A 20,186-nucleotide genomic window follows, 5' to 3' on the forward strand; every position below is an offset into this window, starting at 1 on the left:
CCATAATTGTATATACCACCTAACCGTGGTTTTTTTTTCTTTCTTTATACATACATACTAGTTACGAGTATACTATCTCTTTATCAACCAGTCTATATATTAGCAGCAGACACAGTACAGTGCGGTAGTTCACGGCTGTGGCTACCTCTGTGTCGGCACTCGGCAGCCCGTCCATAATTGTATATACCACCTAACCGTGGTTTTTTTTTCTTTCTTTATACATACATACTAGTTACGAGTATACTATCTCTTTATCAACCAGTCTATATATTAGCAGCAGACACAGTACAGTGCGGTAGTTCACGGCTGTGGCTACCTCTGTGTCGGCACTCGGCAGCCCGTCCATAATTGTATATACCACCTAACCGTGGTTTTTTTTTCTTTCTTTATACATACATACTAGTTACGAGTATACTATCTCTTTATCAACCAGTCTATATATTAGCAGCAGACACAGTACAGTGCGGTAGTTCACGGCTGTGGCTACCTCTGTGTCGGCACTCGGCAGCCCGTCCATAATTGTATATACCACCTAACCGTGGTTTTTTTTTCTTTCTTTATACATACATACTAGTTACGAGTATACTATCTCTTTATCAACCAGTCTATATATTAGCAGCAGACACAGTACAGTGCGGTAGTTCACGGCTGTGGCTACCTCTGTGTCGGCACTCGGCAGCCCGTCCATAATTGTATATACCACCTAACCGTGGTTTTTTTTTTCTTTCTTTATACATACATACTAGTTACGAGTATACTATCTCTTTATCAACCAGTCTATATATTAGCAGCAGACACAGTACAGTGCGGTAGTTCACGGCTGTGGCTACCTCTGTGTCGGCACTCGGCAGCCCGTCCATAATTGTATATACCACCTAACCGTGGTTTTTTTTTCTTTCTTTATACATACATACTAGTTACGAGTATACTATCTCTTTATCAACCAGTCTATATATTAGCAGCAGACACAGTACAGTGCGGTAGTTCACGGCTGTGGCTACCTCTGTGTCGGCACTCGGCAGCCCGTCCATAATTGTATATACCACCTAACCGTGGTTTTTTTTTCTTTCTTTATACATACATACTAGTTACGAGTATACTATCTCTTTATCAACCAGTCTATATATTAGCAGCAGACACAGTACAGTGCGGTAGTTCACGGCTGTGGCTACCTCTGTGTCGGCACTCGGCAGCCCGTCCATAATTGTATATACCACCTAACCGTGGTTTTTTTTTCTTTCTTTATACATACATACTAGTTACGAGTATACTATCTCTTTATCAACCAGTCTATATATTAGCAGCAGACACAGTACAGTGCGGTAGTTCACGGCTGTGGCTACCTCTGTGTCGGCACTCGGCAGCCCGTCCATAATTGTATATACCACCTAACCGTGGTTTTTTTTTCTTTCTTTATACATACATACTAGTTACGAGTATACTATCTCTTTATCAACCAGTCTATATATTAGCAGCAGACACAGTACAGTGCGGTAGTTCACGGCTGTGGCTACCTCTGTGTCGGCACTCGGCAGCCCGTCCATAATTGTATATACCACCTAACCGTGGTTTTTTTTTCTTTCTTTATACATACATACTAGTTACGAGTATACTATCTCTTTATCAACCAGTCTATATATTAGCAGCAGACACAGTACAGTGCGGTAGTTCACGGCTGTGGCTACCTCTGTGTCGGCACTCGGCAGCCCGTCCATAATTGTATATACCACCTAACCGTGGTTTTTTTTTCCTTTCTTTATACATACATACTAGTTACGAGTATACTATCTCTTTATCAACCAGTCTATATATTAGCAGCAGACACAGTACAGTGCGGTAGTTCACGGCTGTGGCTACCTCTGTGTCGGCACTCGGCAGCCCGTCCATAATTGTATATACCACCTAACCGTGGTTTTTTTTTTCTTTCTTTATACATACATACTAGTTACGAGTATACTATCTCTTTATCAACCAGTCTATATATTAGCAGCAGACACAGTACAGTGCGGTAGTTCACGGCTGTGGCTACCTCTGTGTCGGCACTCGGCAGCCCGTCCATAATTGTATATACCACCTAACCGTGGTTTTTTTTTCTTTCTTTATACATACATACTAGTTACGAGTATACTATCTCTTTATCAACCAGTCTATATATTAGCAGCAGACACAGTACAGTGCGGTAGTTCACGGCTGTGGCTACCTCTGTGTCGGCACTCGGCAGCCCGTCCATAATTGTATATACCACCTAACCGTGGTTTTTTTTTCTTTCTTTATACATACATACTAGTTACGAGTATACTATCTCTTTATCAACCAGTCTATATATTAGCAGCAGACACAGTACAGTGCGGTAGTTCACGGCTGTGGCTACCTCTGTGTCGGCACTCGGCAGCCCGTCCATAATTGTATATACCACCTAACCGTGGTTTTTTTTTCTTTCTTTATACATACATACTAGTTACGAGTATACTATCTCTTTATCAACCAGTCTATATATTAGCAGCAGACACAGTACAGTGCGGTAGTTCACGGCTGTGGCTACCTCTGTGTCGGCACTCGGCAGCCCGTCCATAATTGTATATACCACCTAACCGTGGTTTTTTTTTCTTTCTTTATACATACATACTAGTTACGAGTATACTATCTCTTTATCAACCAGTCTATATATTAGCAGCAGACACAGTACAGTGCGGTAGTTCACGGCTGTGGCTACCTCTGTGTCGGCACTCGGCAGCCCGTCCATAATTGTATATACCACCTAACCGTGGTTTTTTTTTCTTTCTTTATACATACATACTAGTTACGAGTATACTATCTCTTTATCAACCAGTCTATATATTAGCAGCAGACACAGTACAGTGCGGTAGTTCACGGCTGTGGCTACCTCTGTGTCGGCACTCGGCAGCCCGTCCATAATTGTATATACCACCTAACCGTGGTTTTTTTTTCTTTCTTTATACATACATACTAGTTACGAGTATACTATCTCTTTATCAACCAGTCTATATATTAGCAGCAGACACAGTACAGTGCGGTAGTTCACGGCTGTGGCTACCTCTGTGTCGGCACTCGGCAGCCCGTCCATAATTGTATACTAGTATCCAATCCATCCATCTCCATTGTTTACCTGAGGTGCCTTTTAGTTGTGCCTATTAAAATATGGAGAACAAAAATGTTGAGGTTCCAAAATTAGGGAAAGATCAAGATCCACTTCCACCTCGTGCTGAAGCTGCTGCCACTAGTCATGGCCGAGACGATGAAATGCCAGCAACGTCGTCTGCCAAGGCCGATGCCCAATGTCATAGTACAGAGCATGTCAAATCCAAAACACCAAATATCAGTAAAAAAAGGACTCCAAAACCTAAAATAAAATTGTCGGAGGAGAAGCGTAAACTTGCCAATATGCCATTTACCACACGGAGTGGCAAGGAACGGCTGAGGCCCTGGCCTATGTTCATGGCTAGTGGTTCAGCTTCACATGAGGATGGAAGCACTCAGCCTCTCGCTAGAAAAATGAAAAGACTCAAGCTGGCAAAAGCAGCACAGCAAAGAACTGTGCATTCTTCGAAATCCCAAATCCACAAGGAGAGTCCAATTGTGTCGGTTGCGATGCCTGACCTTCCCAACACTGGACGTGAAGAGCATGCGCCTTCCACCATTTGCACGCCCCCTGCAAGTGCTGGAAGGAGCACCCGCAGTCCAGTTCCTGATAGTCAGATTGAAGATGTCAGTGTTGAAGTACACCAGGATGAGGAGGATATGGGTGTTGCTGGCGCTGGGGAGGAAATTGACCAGGAGGATTCTGATGGTGAGGTGGTTTGTTTAAGTCAGGCACCCGGGGAGACACCTGTTGTCCGTGGGAGGAATATGGCCGTTGACATGCCAGGTGAAAATACCAAAAAAATCAGCTCTTCGGTGTGGAGGTATTTCACCAGAAATGCGGACAACAGGTGTCAAGCCGTGTGTTCCCTTTGTCAAGCTGTAATAAGTAGGGGTAAGGACGTTAACCACCTCGGAACATCCTCCCTTATACGTCACCTGCAGCGCATTCATAATAAGTCAGTGACAAGTTCAAAAACTTTGGGTGACAGCGGAAGCAGTCCACTGACCAGTAAATCCCTTCCTCTTGTAACCAAGCTCACGCAAACCACCCCACCAACTCCCTCAGTGTCAATTTCCTCCTTCCCCAGGAATGCCAATAGTCCTGCAGGCCATGTCACTGGCAATTCTGACGAGTCCTCTCCTGCCTGGGATTCCTCCGATGCATCCTTGCGTGTAATGCCTACTGCTGCTGGCGCTGCTGTTGTTGCCGCTGGGAGTCGATGGTCATCCCAGAGGGGAAGTCGTAAGCCCACTTGTACTACTTCCAGTAAGCAATTGACTGTTCAACAGTCCTTTGCGAGGAAGATGAAATATCACAGCAGTCATCCTACTGCAAAGCGGATAACTGAGTCCTTGACAACTATGTTGGTGTTAGACGTGCGTCCGGTATCTGCCGTTAGTTCACAGGGAACTAGACAATTTATTGAGGCAGTGTGCCCCCGTTACCAAATACCATCTAGGTTCCACTTCTCTAGGCAGGCGATACCGAGAATGTACACGGACGTCAGAAAAAGACTCACCAGTGTCCTAAAAAATGCAGTTGTACCCAATGTCCACTTAACCACGGACATGTGGACAAGTGGAGCAGGGCAGGGTCAGGACTATATGACTGTGACAGCCCACTGGGTAGATGTATGGACTCCCGCCGCAAGAACAGCAGCGGCGGCACCAGTAGCAGCATCTCGCAAACGCCAACTCTTTCCTAGGCAGGCTACGCTTTGTATCACCGCTTTCCAGAATACGCACACAGCTGAAAACCTCTTACGGCAACTGAGGAAGATCATCGCGGAATGGCTTACCCCAATTGGACTCTCCTGTGGATTTGTGGCATCGGACAACGCCAGCAATATTGTGTGTGCATTAAATATGTGCAAATTCCAGCACGTCCCATGTTTTGCACATACCTTGAATTTGGTGGTGCAGAATTTTTTTAAAAACGACAGGGGCGTGCAAGAGATGCTGTCGGTGGCCAGAAAAATTGCGGGACACTTTCGGCGTACAGGCACCACGTACAGAAGACTGGAGCACCACCAAAAACTACTGAACCTGCCCTGCCATCATCTGAAGCAAGAAGTGGTAACGAGGTGGAATTCAACCCTCTATATGCTTCAGAGGTTGGAGGAGCAGCAAAAGGCCATTCAAGCCTATACAATTGAGCACGATATAGTAGGTGGAATGCACCTGTCTCAAGTGCAGTGGAGAATGATTTCAACGTTGTGCAAGGTTCTGATGCCCTTTGAACTTGCCACACGTGAAGTCAGTTCAGACACTGCCAGCCTGAGTCAGGTCATTCCCCTCATCAGGCTTTTGCAGAAGAAGCTGGAGGCATTGAAGAAGGAGCTAAAAGGGAGCGATTCCGCTAGGCATGTGGGACTTGTGGATGCAGCCCTTAATTCGCTTAACAAGGATTCACGGGTGGTCAATCTGTTGAAATCAGAGCACTACATTTTGGCCACCGTGCTCGATCCTAGATTTAAAGCCTACCTTGGATCTCTCTTTCCGGCAGACACAGGTCTGCTGGGGTTGAAAGACCTGCTGGTGACAAAATTGTCAAGTCAAGCGGAACGCGACCTGTCAACATCTCCTCCTTCACATTCTCCCGCAACTGGGGGTGCGAGGAAAAGGCTCAGAATTCCGAGCCCACCCGCTGGCGGTGATGCAGGGCAGTCTGGAGCGACTGCTGATGCTGACATCTGGTCCGGACTGAAGGACCTGACAACGATTACGGACATGTCGTCTACTGTCACTGCATATGATTCTCTCAACATTGATAGAATGGTGGAGGATTATATGAGTGACCGCATCCAAGTAGGCACGTCACACAGTCCGTACTTATACTGGCAGGAAAAAGAGGCAATTTGGAGGCCCTTGCACAAACTGGCTTTATTCTACCTAAGTTGCCCTCCCACAAGTGTGTACTCCGAAAGAGTGTTTAGTGCCGCCGCTCACCTTGTCAGCAATCGGCGTACGAGGTTACATCCAGAAAATGTGGAGAAGATGATGTTCATTAAAATGAATTATAATCAATTCCTCCGCGGAGACATTGACCAGCAGCAATTGCCTCCACAAAGTACACAGGGAGCTGAGATGGTGGATTCCAGTGGGGACGAATTGATAATCTGTGAGGAGGGGGATGTACACGGTGATATATCGGAGGGTGAAGATGAGGTGGACATCTTGCCTCTGTAGAGCCAGTTTGTGCAAGGAGAGATTAATTGCTTCTTTTTTGGGGGGGGTCCAAACCAACCCGTCATATCAGTCACAGTCGTGTGGCAGACCCTGTCACTGAAATGATGGGTTGGTTAAAGTGTGCATGTCCTGTTTTGTTTATACAACATAAGGGTGGGTGGGAGGGCCCAAGGACAATTCCATCTTGCACCTCTTTTTTCTTTTCTTTTTCTTTGCATCATGTGCTGATTGGGGAGGGTTTTTTGGAAGGGACATCCTGCGTGACACTGCAGTGCCACTCCTAGATGGGCCCGGTGTTTGTGTCGGCCACTAGGGTCGCTAATCTTACTCACACAGTCAGCTACCTCATTGCGCCTCTTTTTTTCTTTGCGTCATGTGCTGTTTGGGGAGGGTTTTTTGGAAGGGACATCCTGCGTGACACTGCAGTGCCACTCCTAGATGGGCCCGGTGTTTGTGTCGGCCACTAGGGTCGCTAATCTTACTCACACAGCTTCCTCATTGCGCCTCTTTTTTTCTTTGCGTCATGTGCTGTTTGGGGAGGGTTTTTTGGAAGGGACATCCTGCGTGACACTGCAGTGCCACTCCTAGATGGGCCCGGTGTTTGTGTCGGCCACTAGGGTCGCTAATCTTACTCACACAGCTACCTCATTGCGCCTCTTTTTTTCTTTGCGTCATGTGCTGTTTGGGGAGGGTTTTTTGGAAGGGCCATCCTGCGTGACACTGCAGTGCCACTCCTAGATGGGCCCGGTGTTTGTGTCGGCCACTAGGGTCGCTAATCTTACTCACACAGCTACCTCATTGCGCCTCTTTTTTTCTTTGCGTCATGTGCTGTTTGGGGAGGGTTTTTTGGAAGGGACATCCTGCGTGACACTGCAGTGCCACTCCTAGATGGGCCCGGTGTTTGTGTCGGCCACTAGGGTCGCTTATCTTACTCACACAGCGACCTCGGTGCAAATTTTAGGACTAAAAATAATATTGTGAGGTGTGAGGTATTCAGAATAGACTGAAAATGAGTGTAAATTATGGTTTTTGAGGTTAATAATACTTTGGGATCAAAATGACCCCCAAATTCTATGATTTAAGCTGTTTTTTAGTGTTTTTTGAAAAAAACACCCGAATCCAAAACACACCCGAATCCGACAAAAAAAATTCGGTGAGGTTTTGCCAAAACGCGTTCGAACCCAAAACACGGCCGCGGAACCGAACCCAAAACCAAAACACAAAACCCGAAAAATTTCAGGCGCTCATCTCTAATATTTACCAGGCTCAACATATTCACAGGAACATCACAGCAACTCCAGCAGATACAGGGTCAGATACACCAGAGTGAAGAGGACCAGGAATTGGTTTTGGAGCCAGTGGAGCCATTTAATGTTGAAGAAGAAACAACACAGGCATCCATTACTGAAAATCCACCCACTGTCTTTGAAACCTAGCATATTTCAAGCACACCACCACCTCCTACTGCCGACCAACTAGCAAGGTCATTAGATTCATTTAAAACCAAACAGCTGGATTTCATGGCCACCCAAAGCCAACAAATGCAACATATAAAGGGATATCTAAAAAATGTGTCAGCAACTACGTAAAGTAGCCCACACTGAACGAGTAGCTGAGGGTACCAGAATACAGATGGCAGCAACTCTAGATACCAGGCTATCTGAAATGACTCAATCACTAAGGGCACAAACAGATTCCATTAGGGCACAAAATGAATAAATTGTGGTACAAACAGATGCCATAAGGGCACAAACAAGTGCATTAGCGACTCTACACACACACCTTACTTCAGAAGCACAAACAAACACACAAATTGCACCTTCAACTATAAGTAGTGTCTCAACTACGCCTATAAGTACCTCTCCAACTACTCCCCCACGTCGTAGTGTAAGAACTAGGGGTGGTGTCCCAAAAGTTGGAAAGTCTGGCTGCAGCAGGTCCCAAAGCCAAAAATAATGTTTAACAACATTTCATTGTGTTTTTTTTATTATTATTGTGACGTTTGAAACGTGAAATTATCGTATTTGTGCAATCTTTGTATTGTTTTGGCACATGTTTATGCACAACATTTAATTTACAGTAAACATATTACTGAACCACATGCATTTTGTCCATTTTTTTGTAGACTTACATTTGGAAAATGTAGGTGGGTTATTATTGGAAAAAAAAAAACACAGGAAAATGGTGAAGCACATATATAACAGAGTATGGGGTTTTATCCATGTAAATCCTGACATGTAATCAATGTATATGTTTTATTAAGTACAAACAAAAACTTATCCGCATGTTTTTAGGAGTGTTTATGATGAAAGTATGGCTCACCTGTGCAAAAGGAAACACTTTGCATGTTTTTTGCTGATGGTGGAACTCAAAATTGCCTATATCTACCTGGTCTGTTTTGCGTGCGATTTTTAGACACTTTTTAAGTGCGATTTCAAAAATCGCATCCTATTACATTTGCAATTTCTATACTTTAGAATGGGAAAACATCTGGATGCGATTTGAAGTGAGAAATGAAATCGACAGGTGAAAAAGTGCGATTTACTCCACAAAAAATGCAATTTCTAGCGCAAATCGCATCCTATTACATATGCGATTTTGGACATTTTTTGCCTAAAAGTCTCAAAAGTCTAAAATCTCCTCCTATAACATATCACCCATTATATGCATTATATACTATTTGAAATACTCGATACTAAATACAATCTTGCACAGAATTTAAACTTTAGGAGTCTTGCTCTGAGTAATAAGATGTCACCACCAGTAATTCAAATATGATAGAAGTCAAAATGAACTGTCTCTCCGTTGTGTCTCACAATACCCCTCTAAATCCCCCTTTGCACTGGATGGCCCTGTTACTGGCATTGCCCTTTTAAAAGCCAGCAGTTTCTAAACTGAGCCACAGCTGGGTGATAAGAGACATATCAGAGATAGATCACTGCATAGGCACTTCAATCTGCCTATATACAGACATCCTTACCAGAGGTGGGTATAGTGTGTGTGTGTGTGTGTGTGTGTGTGTGTGTGTGTGTGTGTGTGTGTGTGTGTGTGTGTGTGTGTGTGTGTGTGTGTGTGTGTGTGTGTGTGTGTGTGTGTGTGTGTGTGTGTGCGCTTATGTGTGTCTATAATTTTATGATATTAGTATTTATAGATCTGTGTTTCGTTCAATATACCTGTGTGAGCTCTTATGTTTGTATGTAAGCATATGTCTAATATTCACTATTTACACTATTTTGTTTTGTGTAACATATAAATAAATAACATACAGTACTTATATGTGTTTAATGGACCAATCCTCTACTGGTATTTACAATGTATCTGAGTACAAGTGTTCTTGGTTTGAAACAGATGTTAGTTGTCAGACTATTATCTAATGTGTTTACAGTGTATTCTCACTTGTCAGAATGTTGCATTCATGTTACGTAATATAGACACAGTTTCACTCAATAATAAATCTGACAGACTATATGCATGGTTTTATGTGTCTCCATATACTTGGAGTGGATTCTAGCTTAGCCTTTTTGAAAAAATAAGTCTACTACTGTTAGTAAGACCACCACACTCTAAAGCACATACCAACATAGAAAGTCTACGCCACAATGAAAAGGACAATAGTACATCATAAAGTATATTATATCATTTACTACGCAGTGGGTTTGAAATCCCAGCGGTTTTGCTGTAGTTTACCCTCATTATTAGTGTATTGTGATTCATCATTATAATGGTTGCCCTCATCATAAGTGAATTGTGTCTTCTCTCCTTCTGATTGGTTAGATAGATGCCGTTTATGTCAGTTTTATTCAAAGCACCTTGAAAAAACTACAACAAAACCGCTGCAATTCAGATGAATACTGACAGCAAATCCCATCTATACTGTTGAAAAGTAAATTCAGTAGTTTGATGCTTCAATGTGCCAGCAATATGTAGGGGTTACCCCAAGACATCTTTCCTGTGCCCAAATCTTTACCTCCAGAGTGCTATAATCCTTGGGGTATACTTACAAAATTGCAGCTTTTCAAAGCTGCCACCTGTGCTCTTTCCATGGGATTTAAAAGAGCAATAATATAAAATGCAAACTTAGGAGAATTCTGCATTGTATATTATTTACCTCAGCAAGAATCACCAGATGCTGGTAAATAAATAGGCCCTACTGACTTCTGGAGGTGTCCACAACATTACAATCTGATTATTCAATACAATTGTGAAATAATCAGGCCAATCTAGCCCCAGCGATATCGATGCGTGGGGCTGCGCATCGCTATCGCTGTGGGGGGTACACACGGAGTGATCATGCTTAACATTTAAGCAATCTAGTCAGATTGCTTAGATTATCGCTCCATGAGTACCCCCCTTAACTCTCTTTGCACATGTTATATCTGCAACGTGCAACGTGGTTTTGCCCATTAGAGAAAATTTTTGCTGCTGCAATCAGGTCTAAATTAGGCCCTAGGTTAGGTAGAACATTTTGATTAAGTGTGCATATTCTAAATATTAGAATATTGTACAATTAAAATCTAATGATCTTACAAATGTCCTACATGGCACAGGATTTTAATGTGTGTGAAGGAATGATCGGAATAAAATCTCATGGAATAAAAAAAAAAATTACAAGTTTAAAAATTGCTTCCAGTTGTGTTGAATGCAAAAGATATGAACAGCTGTAAAGACCTGAATGACTTTGATGAGGACCAAACTTTTATGGGGAGCTGACTGGGTCAGAGCATTTCCGAAAAAGTGAGGCCTGTGAAGTGCTCAAGGTCAACCGTGGTGAGTTCAAACCAACAGTGGTTCAAGGAAGGAAGTAAACACAAAATGCTTATAGGGTGCAAACCAATAAGAGGCCTACTGTGACACAAAATGCTGAACACTTTAATGATGGTGATGGGAGTAATGTGTCACGACAGACCTAGCATCAAGCCCTTCTGGTTATGGGGCTAGCAGCAAAGATAGCGATGTGCAGGGATGCGCATCGCTATCGCTGTAGGGGGTACAAACGGAGCGATAATGCTCATATTCTAAGCAATCTAGTCAGATTGCTTAGAATATTGCTCCGTCAGTACCCCCCTTTAGGCCAGTCAGAGGTCCCCTGCTGTCCCCTGTCCACTAATGAAAGCACATACAATGTGCAAACAAGCATCTGAACTGGACCTTGGATGAATAGAAGGAGTTTGTCTGGTCTGATTAATCCTGTTTTCTATTGCATTACTTGGATGACCAGGTATGTGTAAGTAATGTTTCTATGGAATTTATGGCACCAGGATGCATTGTGTGAAGATAACAAGCCAGCTAAGGGAATGTCATACTTTGGGCACTATCCTGCTGGGAAACTAATCATTCATGTGGACATTAATTTGATATGTACCCCCAGTTGTGTACATACTTTCATGGCAACATTATGTTTAGGTGAAATCTGCCTCTTTCAGCATGATAATGAACCCTGCCACACTGCGGAGGTGTGAGAGAATGGTTTGAGATACTTGATGAAAAGTTTAAGGTGTTGTCCTGTCATCCAAATTCCCCAGATTTCAATCCAATCAAGCATTTGTGGTATATGTTGGATGGTGGACCAACAAGCCCAATCCACTGAGGCTTCAGCTTATAACTTACTGAAGTTAAAGAATCTGCTGGTTTCAGATTCTGCAGACACCCATAGAGGTCTTTTGGAATCTGTGTCCAGGACTGTAAATAGGGGTGTGCGGCTGGTGTCATCACACAGAGAATAGGTCGGCACTGTTGCTGCCCCATGGTCCCTACAACCGGGGGTCACTGCTTCAGTGATGCCCATAGGGTCCTTTGGACTCTTCAGATATACACACTGCAACCTGTACAGCCCCTGAGGATGGTACATGCAGTGCTGTTCTCCCCTCAGCATGATGTAATGACACGGGTAGCTGTAAAGCCCTGTTACCGCGCTGTCTTTGCCTAAGCAGGTCAGAAATATTGATATCACATGGAGGAGCAACAATATATTAAACAATTGATCATAATAATTTGCCTCAGAAGTACATGTAACTCAGTTGTATATTGATATGACTGCACAGAAATGCAATATTTAATTTAGAAACAAATAAAATATTTAGAAAATGCCCTCTATAAAGCCCTAGTCTGCCCTTGATGTGCTTGTTCCTCTGCCATTGTGCCCTGCTCAACTGCACAATTTGTCACCTTAGACCAAAGCTTACAGTTCAAGTCTGGCAAACTCTAATACCTCCTCACCCCCCTCTTTTATTTCAGGACTCTTCAATTCTATTTGAACATCTCCCAAGCCCCTGTCTTTATTATCTCTTGGGTTCTCAATGCCTGTCGCTGTCCCTTCTATCAACTCTGATTGCGGTAAGTTAGTATGTAGGTGCTGATAGAGAAGGACATAGGTCCTAAAACACATAAGTGACCATGATACAATGTGTGTCTGTGTCTATATTTAGATACATACATTATTATTATTATTACATTTTATTTATAAGGCGCCACATGTGTTTCGCAGCGCCGTACAAAGGACAGTACAGGGAGATAAAACATAGCATTACAGTAAATAAATAACAGGAAGAGAGTACAGGTAAAATAGAGCACCACACGTTCTAAAGACATAATACAGCTAAGATGTAAGTATTGATGGAGTGCTCATCGTACTACTAGAGGCTGATGGTCATAGATAGAAATGAGCCTTTACTAGCAGGATAAAGATGGTCGTTGAGTAGGGGAGAGCTGCGAGTGAAATGTGTCGAGACGAGGGCTTAGATAACAAGAGGAAAGAGGGCCCTGCTCTGAAGAGCTAACAATCTAGTGGGGAGGGGCGACAGACAGATGACAAGAGGTGCAGGCAAGTGGGAGGTAGCCTGACGGCAGTATGCAAGCACAGCTGAGATGTTCACGGCATGAGGCAGGGGGTGGAGGCGCGGCTTCAGCACTGGGTTATGCATCGGGAGGGTATGCTTTGATGAATAGGTGGGTTTTTAGTGCCCGTTTGAAGCTTTGCAAGGTCGGGGAGAGTCTAATGGAGCGGGGGAGTGCGTTCCACTGAAGGGGCGCAGCACGGGCAAAATCCTGAACTCGTGCATGGGAAGCAGTGACCAGGGCGGTGGAGAGGCGACGGTCATTGGTCGACCGTAGGGGGCGGGAGGGAGTATGAAGGGAAAGGAGGTTGGAGATGTAGGGAGCAGTGGAATTAGAGATGGCCTTGTATGTGAGGGTGAGGAGCTTGAAGAGGATTCTGTAGGGGAATGGGAGCCAGTGTAGATTTTGTCGAAGGGGAGTGGCAGATGTGGTGCGGCGGGAGAGGAAGATAAGCCTAGCTGCGGAGTTCAGTACAGATTGGAGGGGAGCAAGATGGGAGCAAGCGAGGCCAGTGAGGAGAACATTGCAATAATCAAGTCGTGAGATGACCAGTGAGTGGATGATGAGTTTAGTTGCACTCTGGGAGAGGTATGGCCTGATATGAGCAATGTTGCGTAGCTGGAAACAACAGGACTGTGCCAGAGCTTGGATGTGGGGTGCAAAGGAGAGGGAGGAGTCAAGAGTGACGCCCAAGCAGCGGAGTTGGGGAACGGGGGAGATGGTGGTGTTGTCAACAATGATGGAGATATTGGTCGGGGGTGTTGCTCTGGATGGGGGTAAGATGATGAGTTCAGTTTTGTCCATGTTGAGCTTCAGAGAGCGTTCAGACATCCAGGAGGAGATTGCGGAGAGACACTGGAAACCTGAGAGAGGACAGAGGGGGACAGATCAGGAGAGGAGAGGTAGAGTTGTGTGTCATCAGCATAGAGGTGGTATTGAAGGCCAAATGAGTTATACATATGTATATTTCTTGTAATACAAATAGACTGTATGCTAAATAAAAGGCTTGCATAGCTTGAAAAAAAGAATATATAAATAAATCACTTGGATTATCTATTTTAAATCTGAAGTGCCATTCTTCTTGTTGCATATAATATATATATATATATATATATATATATATATATATAGCAAGAACAGCAGGTCCGGCACTCCAATGATTTGAAACAACGTTATTCAAGGATAACAACATTTCAATGCCCTGACGAAAATGCCACAAAATAAAGGGCATTGAAACGTTGTAATCCTTGAATAACGTGTGTTCAAATCATTGGAGTGCCGCACCTGCTGTTCTTGCTGACTATCTCCCTGTGAAGGCACCCAGTGTGGTAACTATTTAAGTGGCTGTGCCGGACCCTTGCCGATTCTCTCTCTCTCTCTCTCTCTCTCTCTCTCTCTCTCTCTCTCTCTCTCTCTATATATATATATATATATATATATATACACAAAGATACATACTGTAATTAGTTGCACACATACACACACACACACACACACACACACACACACACACACACACACACACACACACATTACTGTACATATAAAGCTAGATAGACACAAATACTGTATTAATATGTATTTATATATCTATAAATATAATTTATTCCTGCTTCTCTCTCCCAATGTCACACTGTACATTTTGTTGCTGTTTTTTTTTTCCCTCGGACATTCGCACTCAAGATACTGCTCCTCACTTCCTATATATACGCTTCTCCCTGGTTTGTTATTATCACAGCTATCCTCTTTGCTTCTTTCTGTGTGCATGTCACATTGCACAACATCTCTCTGTGACATCCCCCCTCCATTGATAGGAGGTGGAGCCTGGGCACTCACATATTAATACGCCTGTCCTATTTAATTGCTGTATTTTGTATGTAAATAAAACATACATCATATTGTTTCCTATAACTGTAAAGATGCAGTTAATAGTTATCAAAAGCCTAAACTGCATATCTTAGATATTTTGATTGTGCAAGGGTTAACCAACGCATCATCTTAGCTGGTACCCATCCTGTGTAATCCTTTGGTTACCATGGAAACTAGATTGTGATGTTCAAAGCACCAAGCCTTAAAGGGGCCTTTCCATGAAAGTGTTGTCCTTTGCAAACATTGAAGCAGATAAACCACTTGTATTCCCCCTCCCTTCCAGCCCATAGTATTTACACCTTTTGGCCCTGGCCAACCAACTTGCAGCATGCCTTTTTGCCCTGTATTTTTACTGGTTAAGCATCTCTACTGTTTTTTAACCCTTCGTAGAGTGCACTGAGAGGCTGTGTAAGCGTCTGATGGCTTCTATTACCACAATCTAACCTGATGCTGTCATTATACTGTCCATATCTCCCTGTGCCATTATCCAGCTTTTTTCAGCCACAGCATCTGGCTGTAATTTATTCAGACTGGTGTGGTGACACAGAGGGCGGGAGAAGATAAGGAGGGGGATAGGAGTAGAGTGCAGAGAGAGAAAGAGAGAAAGCGAAAAGGGAGGCAAAAAGACACAGGAGTTATAGTGGGAATGGAATAGAGAGGCAGTGGGGAGAGGAAATAGAGGAAGAATTTCATAGTGAGGAATCATTGCGAGCAGACCTAAGAGGGGAGTGTTAGTATTTTGGGTTTCTTTGGATTCTTCAGAGGAGTCTAATTTACAAAGAGAAGGTAACTTATTGCTAGACCTTTACATACCATTGTCTTGTTGACATAACCATTAATTTTCATCTATATCACCTTCCAACAGTCTCTCATAACCACCTACTGCGGCCCTACAGGTGCTCAGTAAGCATTGGTCATCTACATCCACATACAGTATTCATTTCATTTCCTTTATGTTATCCCTCATTTTCCCTATAGTAAATACACTTTTTAGATTCTCTTTATCAAAACGTAATCACTGTCTTGTACAGTCATCTGTCATTTTCCTTTATTTAACACTATAATCTCATAGAATGTACTTTTCTGAGTTTACCATAATACTCAGAGGCATTTCAATTAACAAGACAAAACTTCTGTAGATTGACACATGTAAGTCACTGCATATTGTTGCAACAACTAAGGGAGTATAGTTATAGCTATTTACTGTACAGTGTAATGCTAGTTCTTCCCCACCAACTGATACATTAATAACATTGTCTAATTAATTCACTTCGACTTATCTGGACCTCATAGGTTGCAACCTATAATAACTGATTGTCCTAGTTCAGCAATATCTTAATCATTTATATATATAATCCCCAAATCTCTTGTTTCCTAATTGCGTCACATTAATTGTTGTCATTACAAATGCCTACTTTGCATTGCACTCCTCTACAGTCTGTCTCTGCTACAGGTGCTCTAGAATTATCTGTTTAAACTGTGGAGCTTCTCATTTAACCGTCTGACACTCATATTACATTCTTTCTGAAGATGTTCTAGGATTTTGTTGAACTCTCTCTCATATCTCACACAGTCTCAGGCCCATACAGACTACCAAGGGGACATGCACAGATGTCTATATTTGTCTCTAATATTGATGCGTCTGCCTAACTATATAGTAAATGTCTCTGATGCTTTCTGTCTTGCAGCCATGCAGCAAGTCCTACAGACATATCCTGATCTCCCTCCATCCTCTGACCTGGATCTAATCTTCCTGAAAGGAATAATGGAAAGTCCAATGGTAATAAACCTCAGAAGGAGAAAAACAATCTTAATTAGGATTAAGTTACATTTTAGAAGAATAAGAAAGAGAGAAGTAGAAGAGAAGCTGCCCTGATGCGAGAGATCATTAAGATGCAGAATTGTTAAATTGCTGACATGCTTTTAGTGAGGAGATAATGCTGAAGGATGACTAAATAGAGACTTGTGTATAGAGAGATTGGCAGGGCACACTATACCAATGTTCAGCACCATCATCTAAATACTGGGTTCTTTTATTTCTGTTTATTTTTTACATGTACTTATTAATGACACAGGCTCATGAGCGAATGGAGGAGACCCGGCTGGAAGCTGTGCGGGAGAATAACCTGCAGCTGGTACAGGAGATCCTCCAGGACATGGCAGGAGTAAGGGATCCTAGTGGAACAGCATCTGAGCTACAGAGGATCCTACAGGAACCTCATTTCCAGGTAATATAGAAACAGCTTCATATTTCTTCCTATGGTTCATCCAACACATTCTATTCTCATGTTTCTATCCCTCACTCTCTATTCTCTCTCTCTCTCTCTCTCTCTCTCTCTCTCTCTCTCTCTCTCTCTCTCCTTTTATGCAGATAAATGCACTTCTTTCATTATTCAGCTTCAGGAGTGCTGCCTTTATTACCATGGCTAGTATAACCAACGTGTCACATAAATCAGAAGGGCACTCTCCCATATTCAGCTTAAATGTCTTTGATTATTTTCATCACAATCCAGGTGTAAACAGGTTATAACATCCCAACAGGTCCTCAGCAGCATTTCAATTAGCAGAAACTTCAAAGCAAATACTTATGGGCCAGCTAACTTCGGTACCCTGCCAGACCATTCAGAGACATCCAATAATACTTCAGCTGCAGAGCCACACAATGAGAGTTTGCTAGTTAAAGGAGCATGGTCTGTGGTGATTTGAAAACTGCTGCGGAAGAATTAAAATGTCACATTTACCATTATGGCATTTATTACACATTTATGGCAATTTAATCTTTTCCCCTTATTGGTACCAATTTTCTTTCAGCATCACAATGTGACCTTTTCCATCACCTGCACACAAGCCCTCTGGTCAATTTCAGTAACTGACCAGTGAACATAGACCTAATCTTGTTATATCCTATTTTGTCCATTGCTTTCTTCCTTCCAATGTTTCATGTGGCTTCACACAATTAAGCCAATGAGGTCTGGATTTGACATTACATTAATGTACTGTATACAGTAGGTGGAGTGCTTGACTTATCATTACATAATCTTCTCCCATTTTCCACAATAAAAAGTTGCATTACTAGCATCAGGAGGATGTCACATTTTTACTGATGATCTCTTTCAACAAACTTCCAATGTTTTGTTATACAAACCAATAGCTTATCTCTATCAGCCAGTAACTATGCTGTGTCTAATGAACACCATTAACTTCTATTTATATTTATTTCTTTCCCTTTTAGTCACTTTTACAGACTCATGATTCCGTGGCATCCAAAAATTACGAGACTCCACCTCCAAGTCCAGTGCTGGATCCTACCCTGAGCAGCCAACCAGTTCCACCCGATGCAGTGCGAATGGTGGGAGTAAGAAAGAGCGCAGGGGAGCATTTGGTAAGCTGGAAAACAGCCCTTCAACTTGTCACAATAATTATATCACTGTCATTGTTATAGAGCTTATCCTTTGTCTCCTGTCACCAGGGAGTAACTTTCCGAGTTGAAGGTGGTGAGCTAGTAATTGCCCGTATCCTTCATGGCGGTGTGATTGATCAACAAGGCCTACTGCATGTGGGCGATGTGATTAGGGAGGTGAATGGAAAGGAAGTAGGGAGTGACCCACAGGCTTTGCAGGAAATGCTACGGGATGCCAGTGGAAGTGTGGTGCTTAAAATACTTCCCAGCTACCAGGAACAACACCCCCTGCGACAGGTACCCTAGGATAGATTACATGTATGTGTGTGTGTGTGTGTGTGTGTGTGTGTGTGTGTGTGTGTGTGTGTGTGTGTGTGTGTGTGTGGAAAGGGGGTTAAGTGTTCTATTGTATAATATACAGTATATTGATCCTTTTTGTGGATTAGTAGTATAAGAAGACACTAATGACTAATCTATTGATACCTTGTACTCAAGTTAATTAATGATTACCCCAATAGCAAGATACAACTTTAATTGTGTAGCATACACAGATGTGTGTGTCAGGTTATGGGAAAGTGTTAGAGAATAAGATATCAAGATTTTTTTATTTATTTTTTATTTTTAGGTATTTGTGAAGTGCCACTTCAGCTATGATCCTTCCAGTGACAGTCTGATCCCCTGTAAGGAGGCCGGCTTGCCTTTCCGAGCAGGGGACCTTCTACAGATCGTCAACCAGGAAGACCCTAACTGGTGGCAGGTGAGTAACAACTGGTGACACCACAGGATGAGTAGATGCTGGCTTCCTCTTCTGTGAGTTTGAACTCTTTTACATTTCCACTACAATTTAAGTACTTTGAGAACACTTGCCCGCTTTTACACATATCCCATAATTCATCCATACATTCATTTGATTGCATATGCCCAAACATAAATATTGGCTAACATAATATACTGACCTTTTTAGATTATGAACAGCATAAATTCACTGTTAGAACCTTCCCTTTGTCTTGTAACAAGCTTGTGGTTGGGTGGCAACTATAACTGTCTTGCACAGTTCCTTGATGAGGGTATAAACCTGTGTTTTAATTTGCTTACCAAATTAATTACTGGTTTTCTGTATAGAGAGGGGCTTTCCATTAGCTTACATAATGCTGCTGCGGAGACCAGAATCTTTATCATTATCTTGTACAGATCTAGACAGACAAAAAAAGGTCAAATAAAACTGCATTACAGCTTTTATCTATAATACAAGAACCATGGCTAGACTAACAATAGGTCAGATGGATCTACAGTTCCTGGGCTCCACATAAAAATAGGCCCATCATCATTACAGTAGTCAAACTGAATTTCTCTTTTGTTTTTTTCAATTTACAATTCTATTTTTATATATTTAGGGAGACAGTGGGGCTAGTACTGTGTGTGGTATACACACCCCTGTGATTCTGGTCACACCCACCCAGCACTTCCCCTTCTCAGTATTGGCCTTTGGACATTTACATTTTCAGCCCTAGGTTAATGACATAAACTGCAAAGTAATTTATTTGTATTGAATTAATACAGCCAACTGATATTTTCTTAATTTCATCATTCCTCTTGTCCAGGCATGTCTAGTGAAGGGTGGTACGGCTGGTCTTATTCCCAGCCAGTTACTGGAGGAGAAGAGGAAAGCATTTGTTAAAAGGGATGGAGAGCTGACCCCGAACTCCAGTGAGTAACCTGCAGTAGAAACTAGAGATGAGCGCCTGAAATTTTTCGGGTTTTGTGTTTTGGTTTTGGGTTCGGTTCCGCGGCC

At 42.7% G+C, this 20,186-nt stretch overlaps 1 protein-coding gene across 2 annotated transcripts in view; it reads left to right on the forward strand.

The window, feature by feature from the left end:
- The first annotated feature begins 9,185 nt into the window (after positions 1 to 9,185).
- MPP2 (MAGUK p55 scaffold protein 2) overlaps positions 9,186 to 20,186 on the forward strand; it is a 55,675-nt gene continuing 44,674 nt past the window's right edge. Inside the window, exons 1-8 of one of the 2 annotated variants that reach the window (XM_063959895.1) lie at positions 9,186 to 9,276; positions 12,526 to 12,624; positions 16,683 to 16,774; positions 17,070 to 17,222; positions 18,227 to 18,376; positions 18,464 to 18,691; positions 19,020 to 19,151; positions 19,996 to 20,101. In XM_063959895.1, the coding sequence (XP_063815965.1) occupies positions 12,588 to 12,624; positions 16,683 to 16,774; positions 17,070 to 17,222; positions 18,227 to 18,376; positions 18,464 to 18,691; positions 19,020 to 19,151; positions 19,996 to 20,101 (898 nt within the window). In that variant the 5' untranslated portion in view covers positions 9,186 to 9,276; positions 12,526 to 12,587. Of the gene's footprint in view, positions 9,277 to 12,525; positions 12,625 to 15,453; positions 15,781 to 16,682; positions 16,775 to 17,069; positions 17,223 to 18,226; positions 18,377 to 18,463; positions 18,692 to 19,019; positions 19,152 to 19,995; positions 20,102 to 20,186 lie in introns of those variants that run through there. The other variant, XM_063959896.1, reaches the window with a different exon arrangement.

This window comes from Pseudophryne corroboree, chromosome 3, assembly GCF_028390025.1.
Source record: "Pseudophryne corroboree isolate aPseCor3 chromosome 3, aPseCor3.hap2, whole genome shotgun sequence".
In the NCBI taxonomy this organism is placed as follows: domain Eukaryota; kingdom Metazoa; phylum Chordata; class Amphibia; order Anura; family Myobatrachidae; genus Pseudophryne; species Pseudophryne corroboree.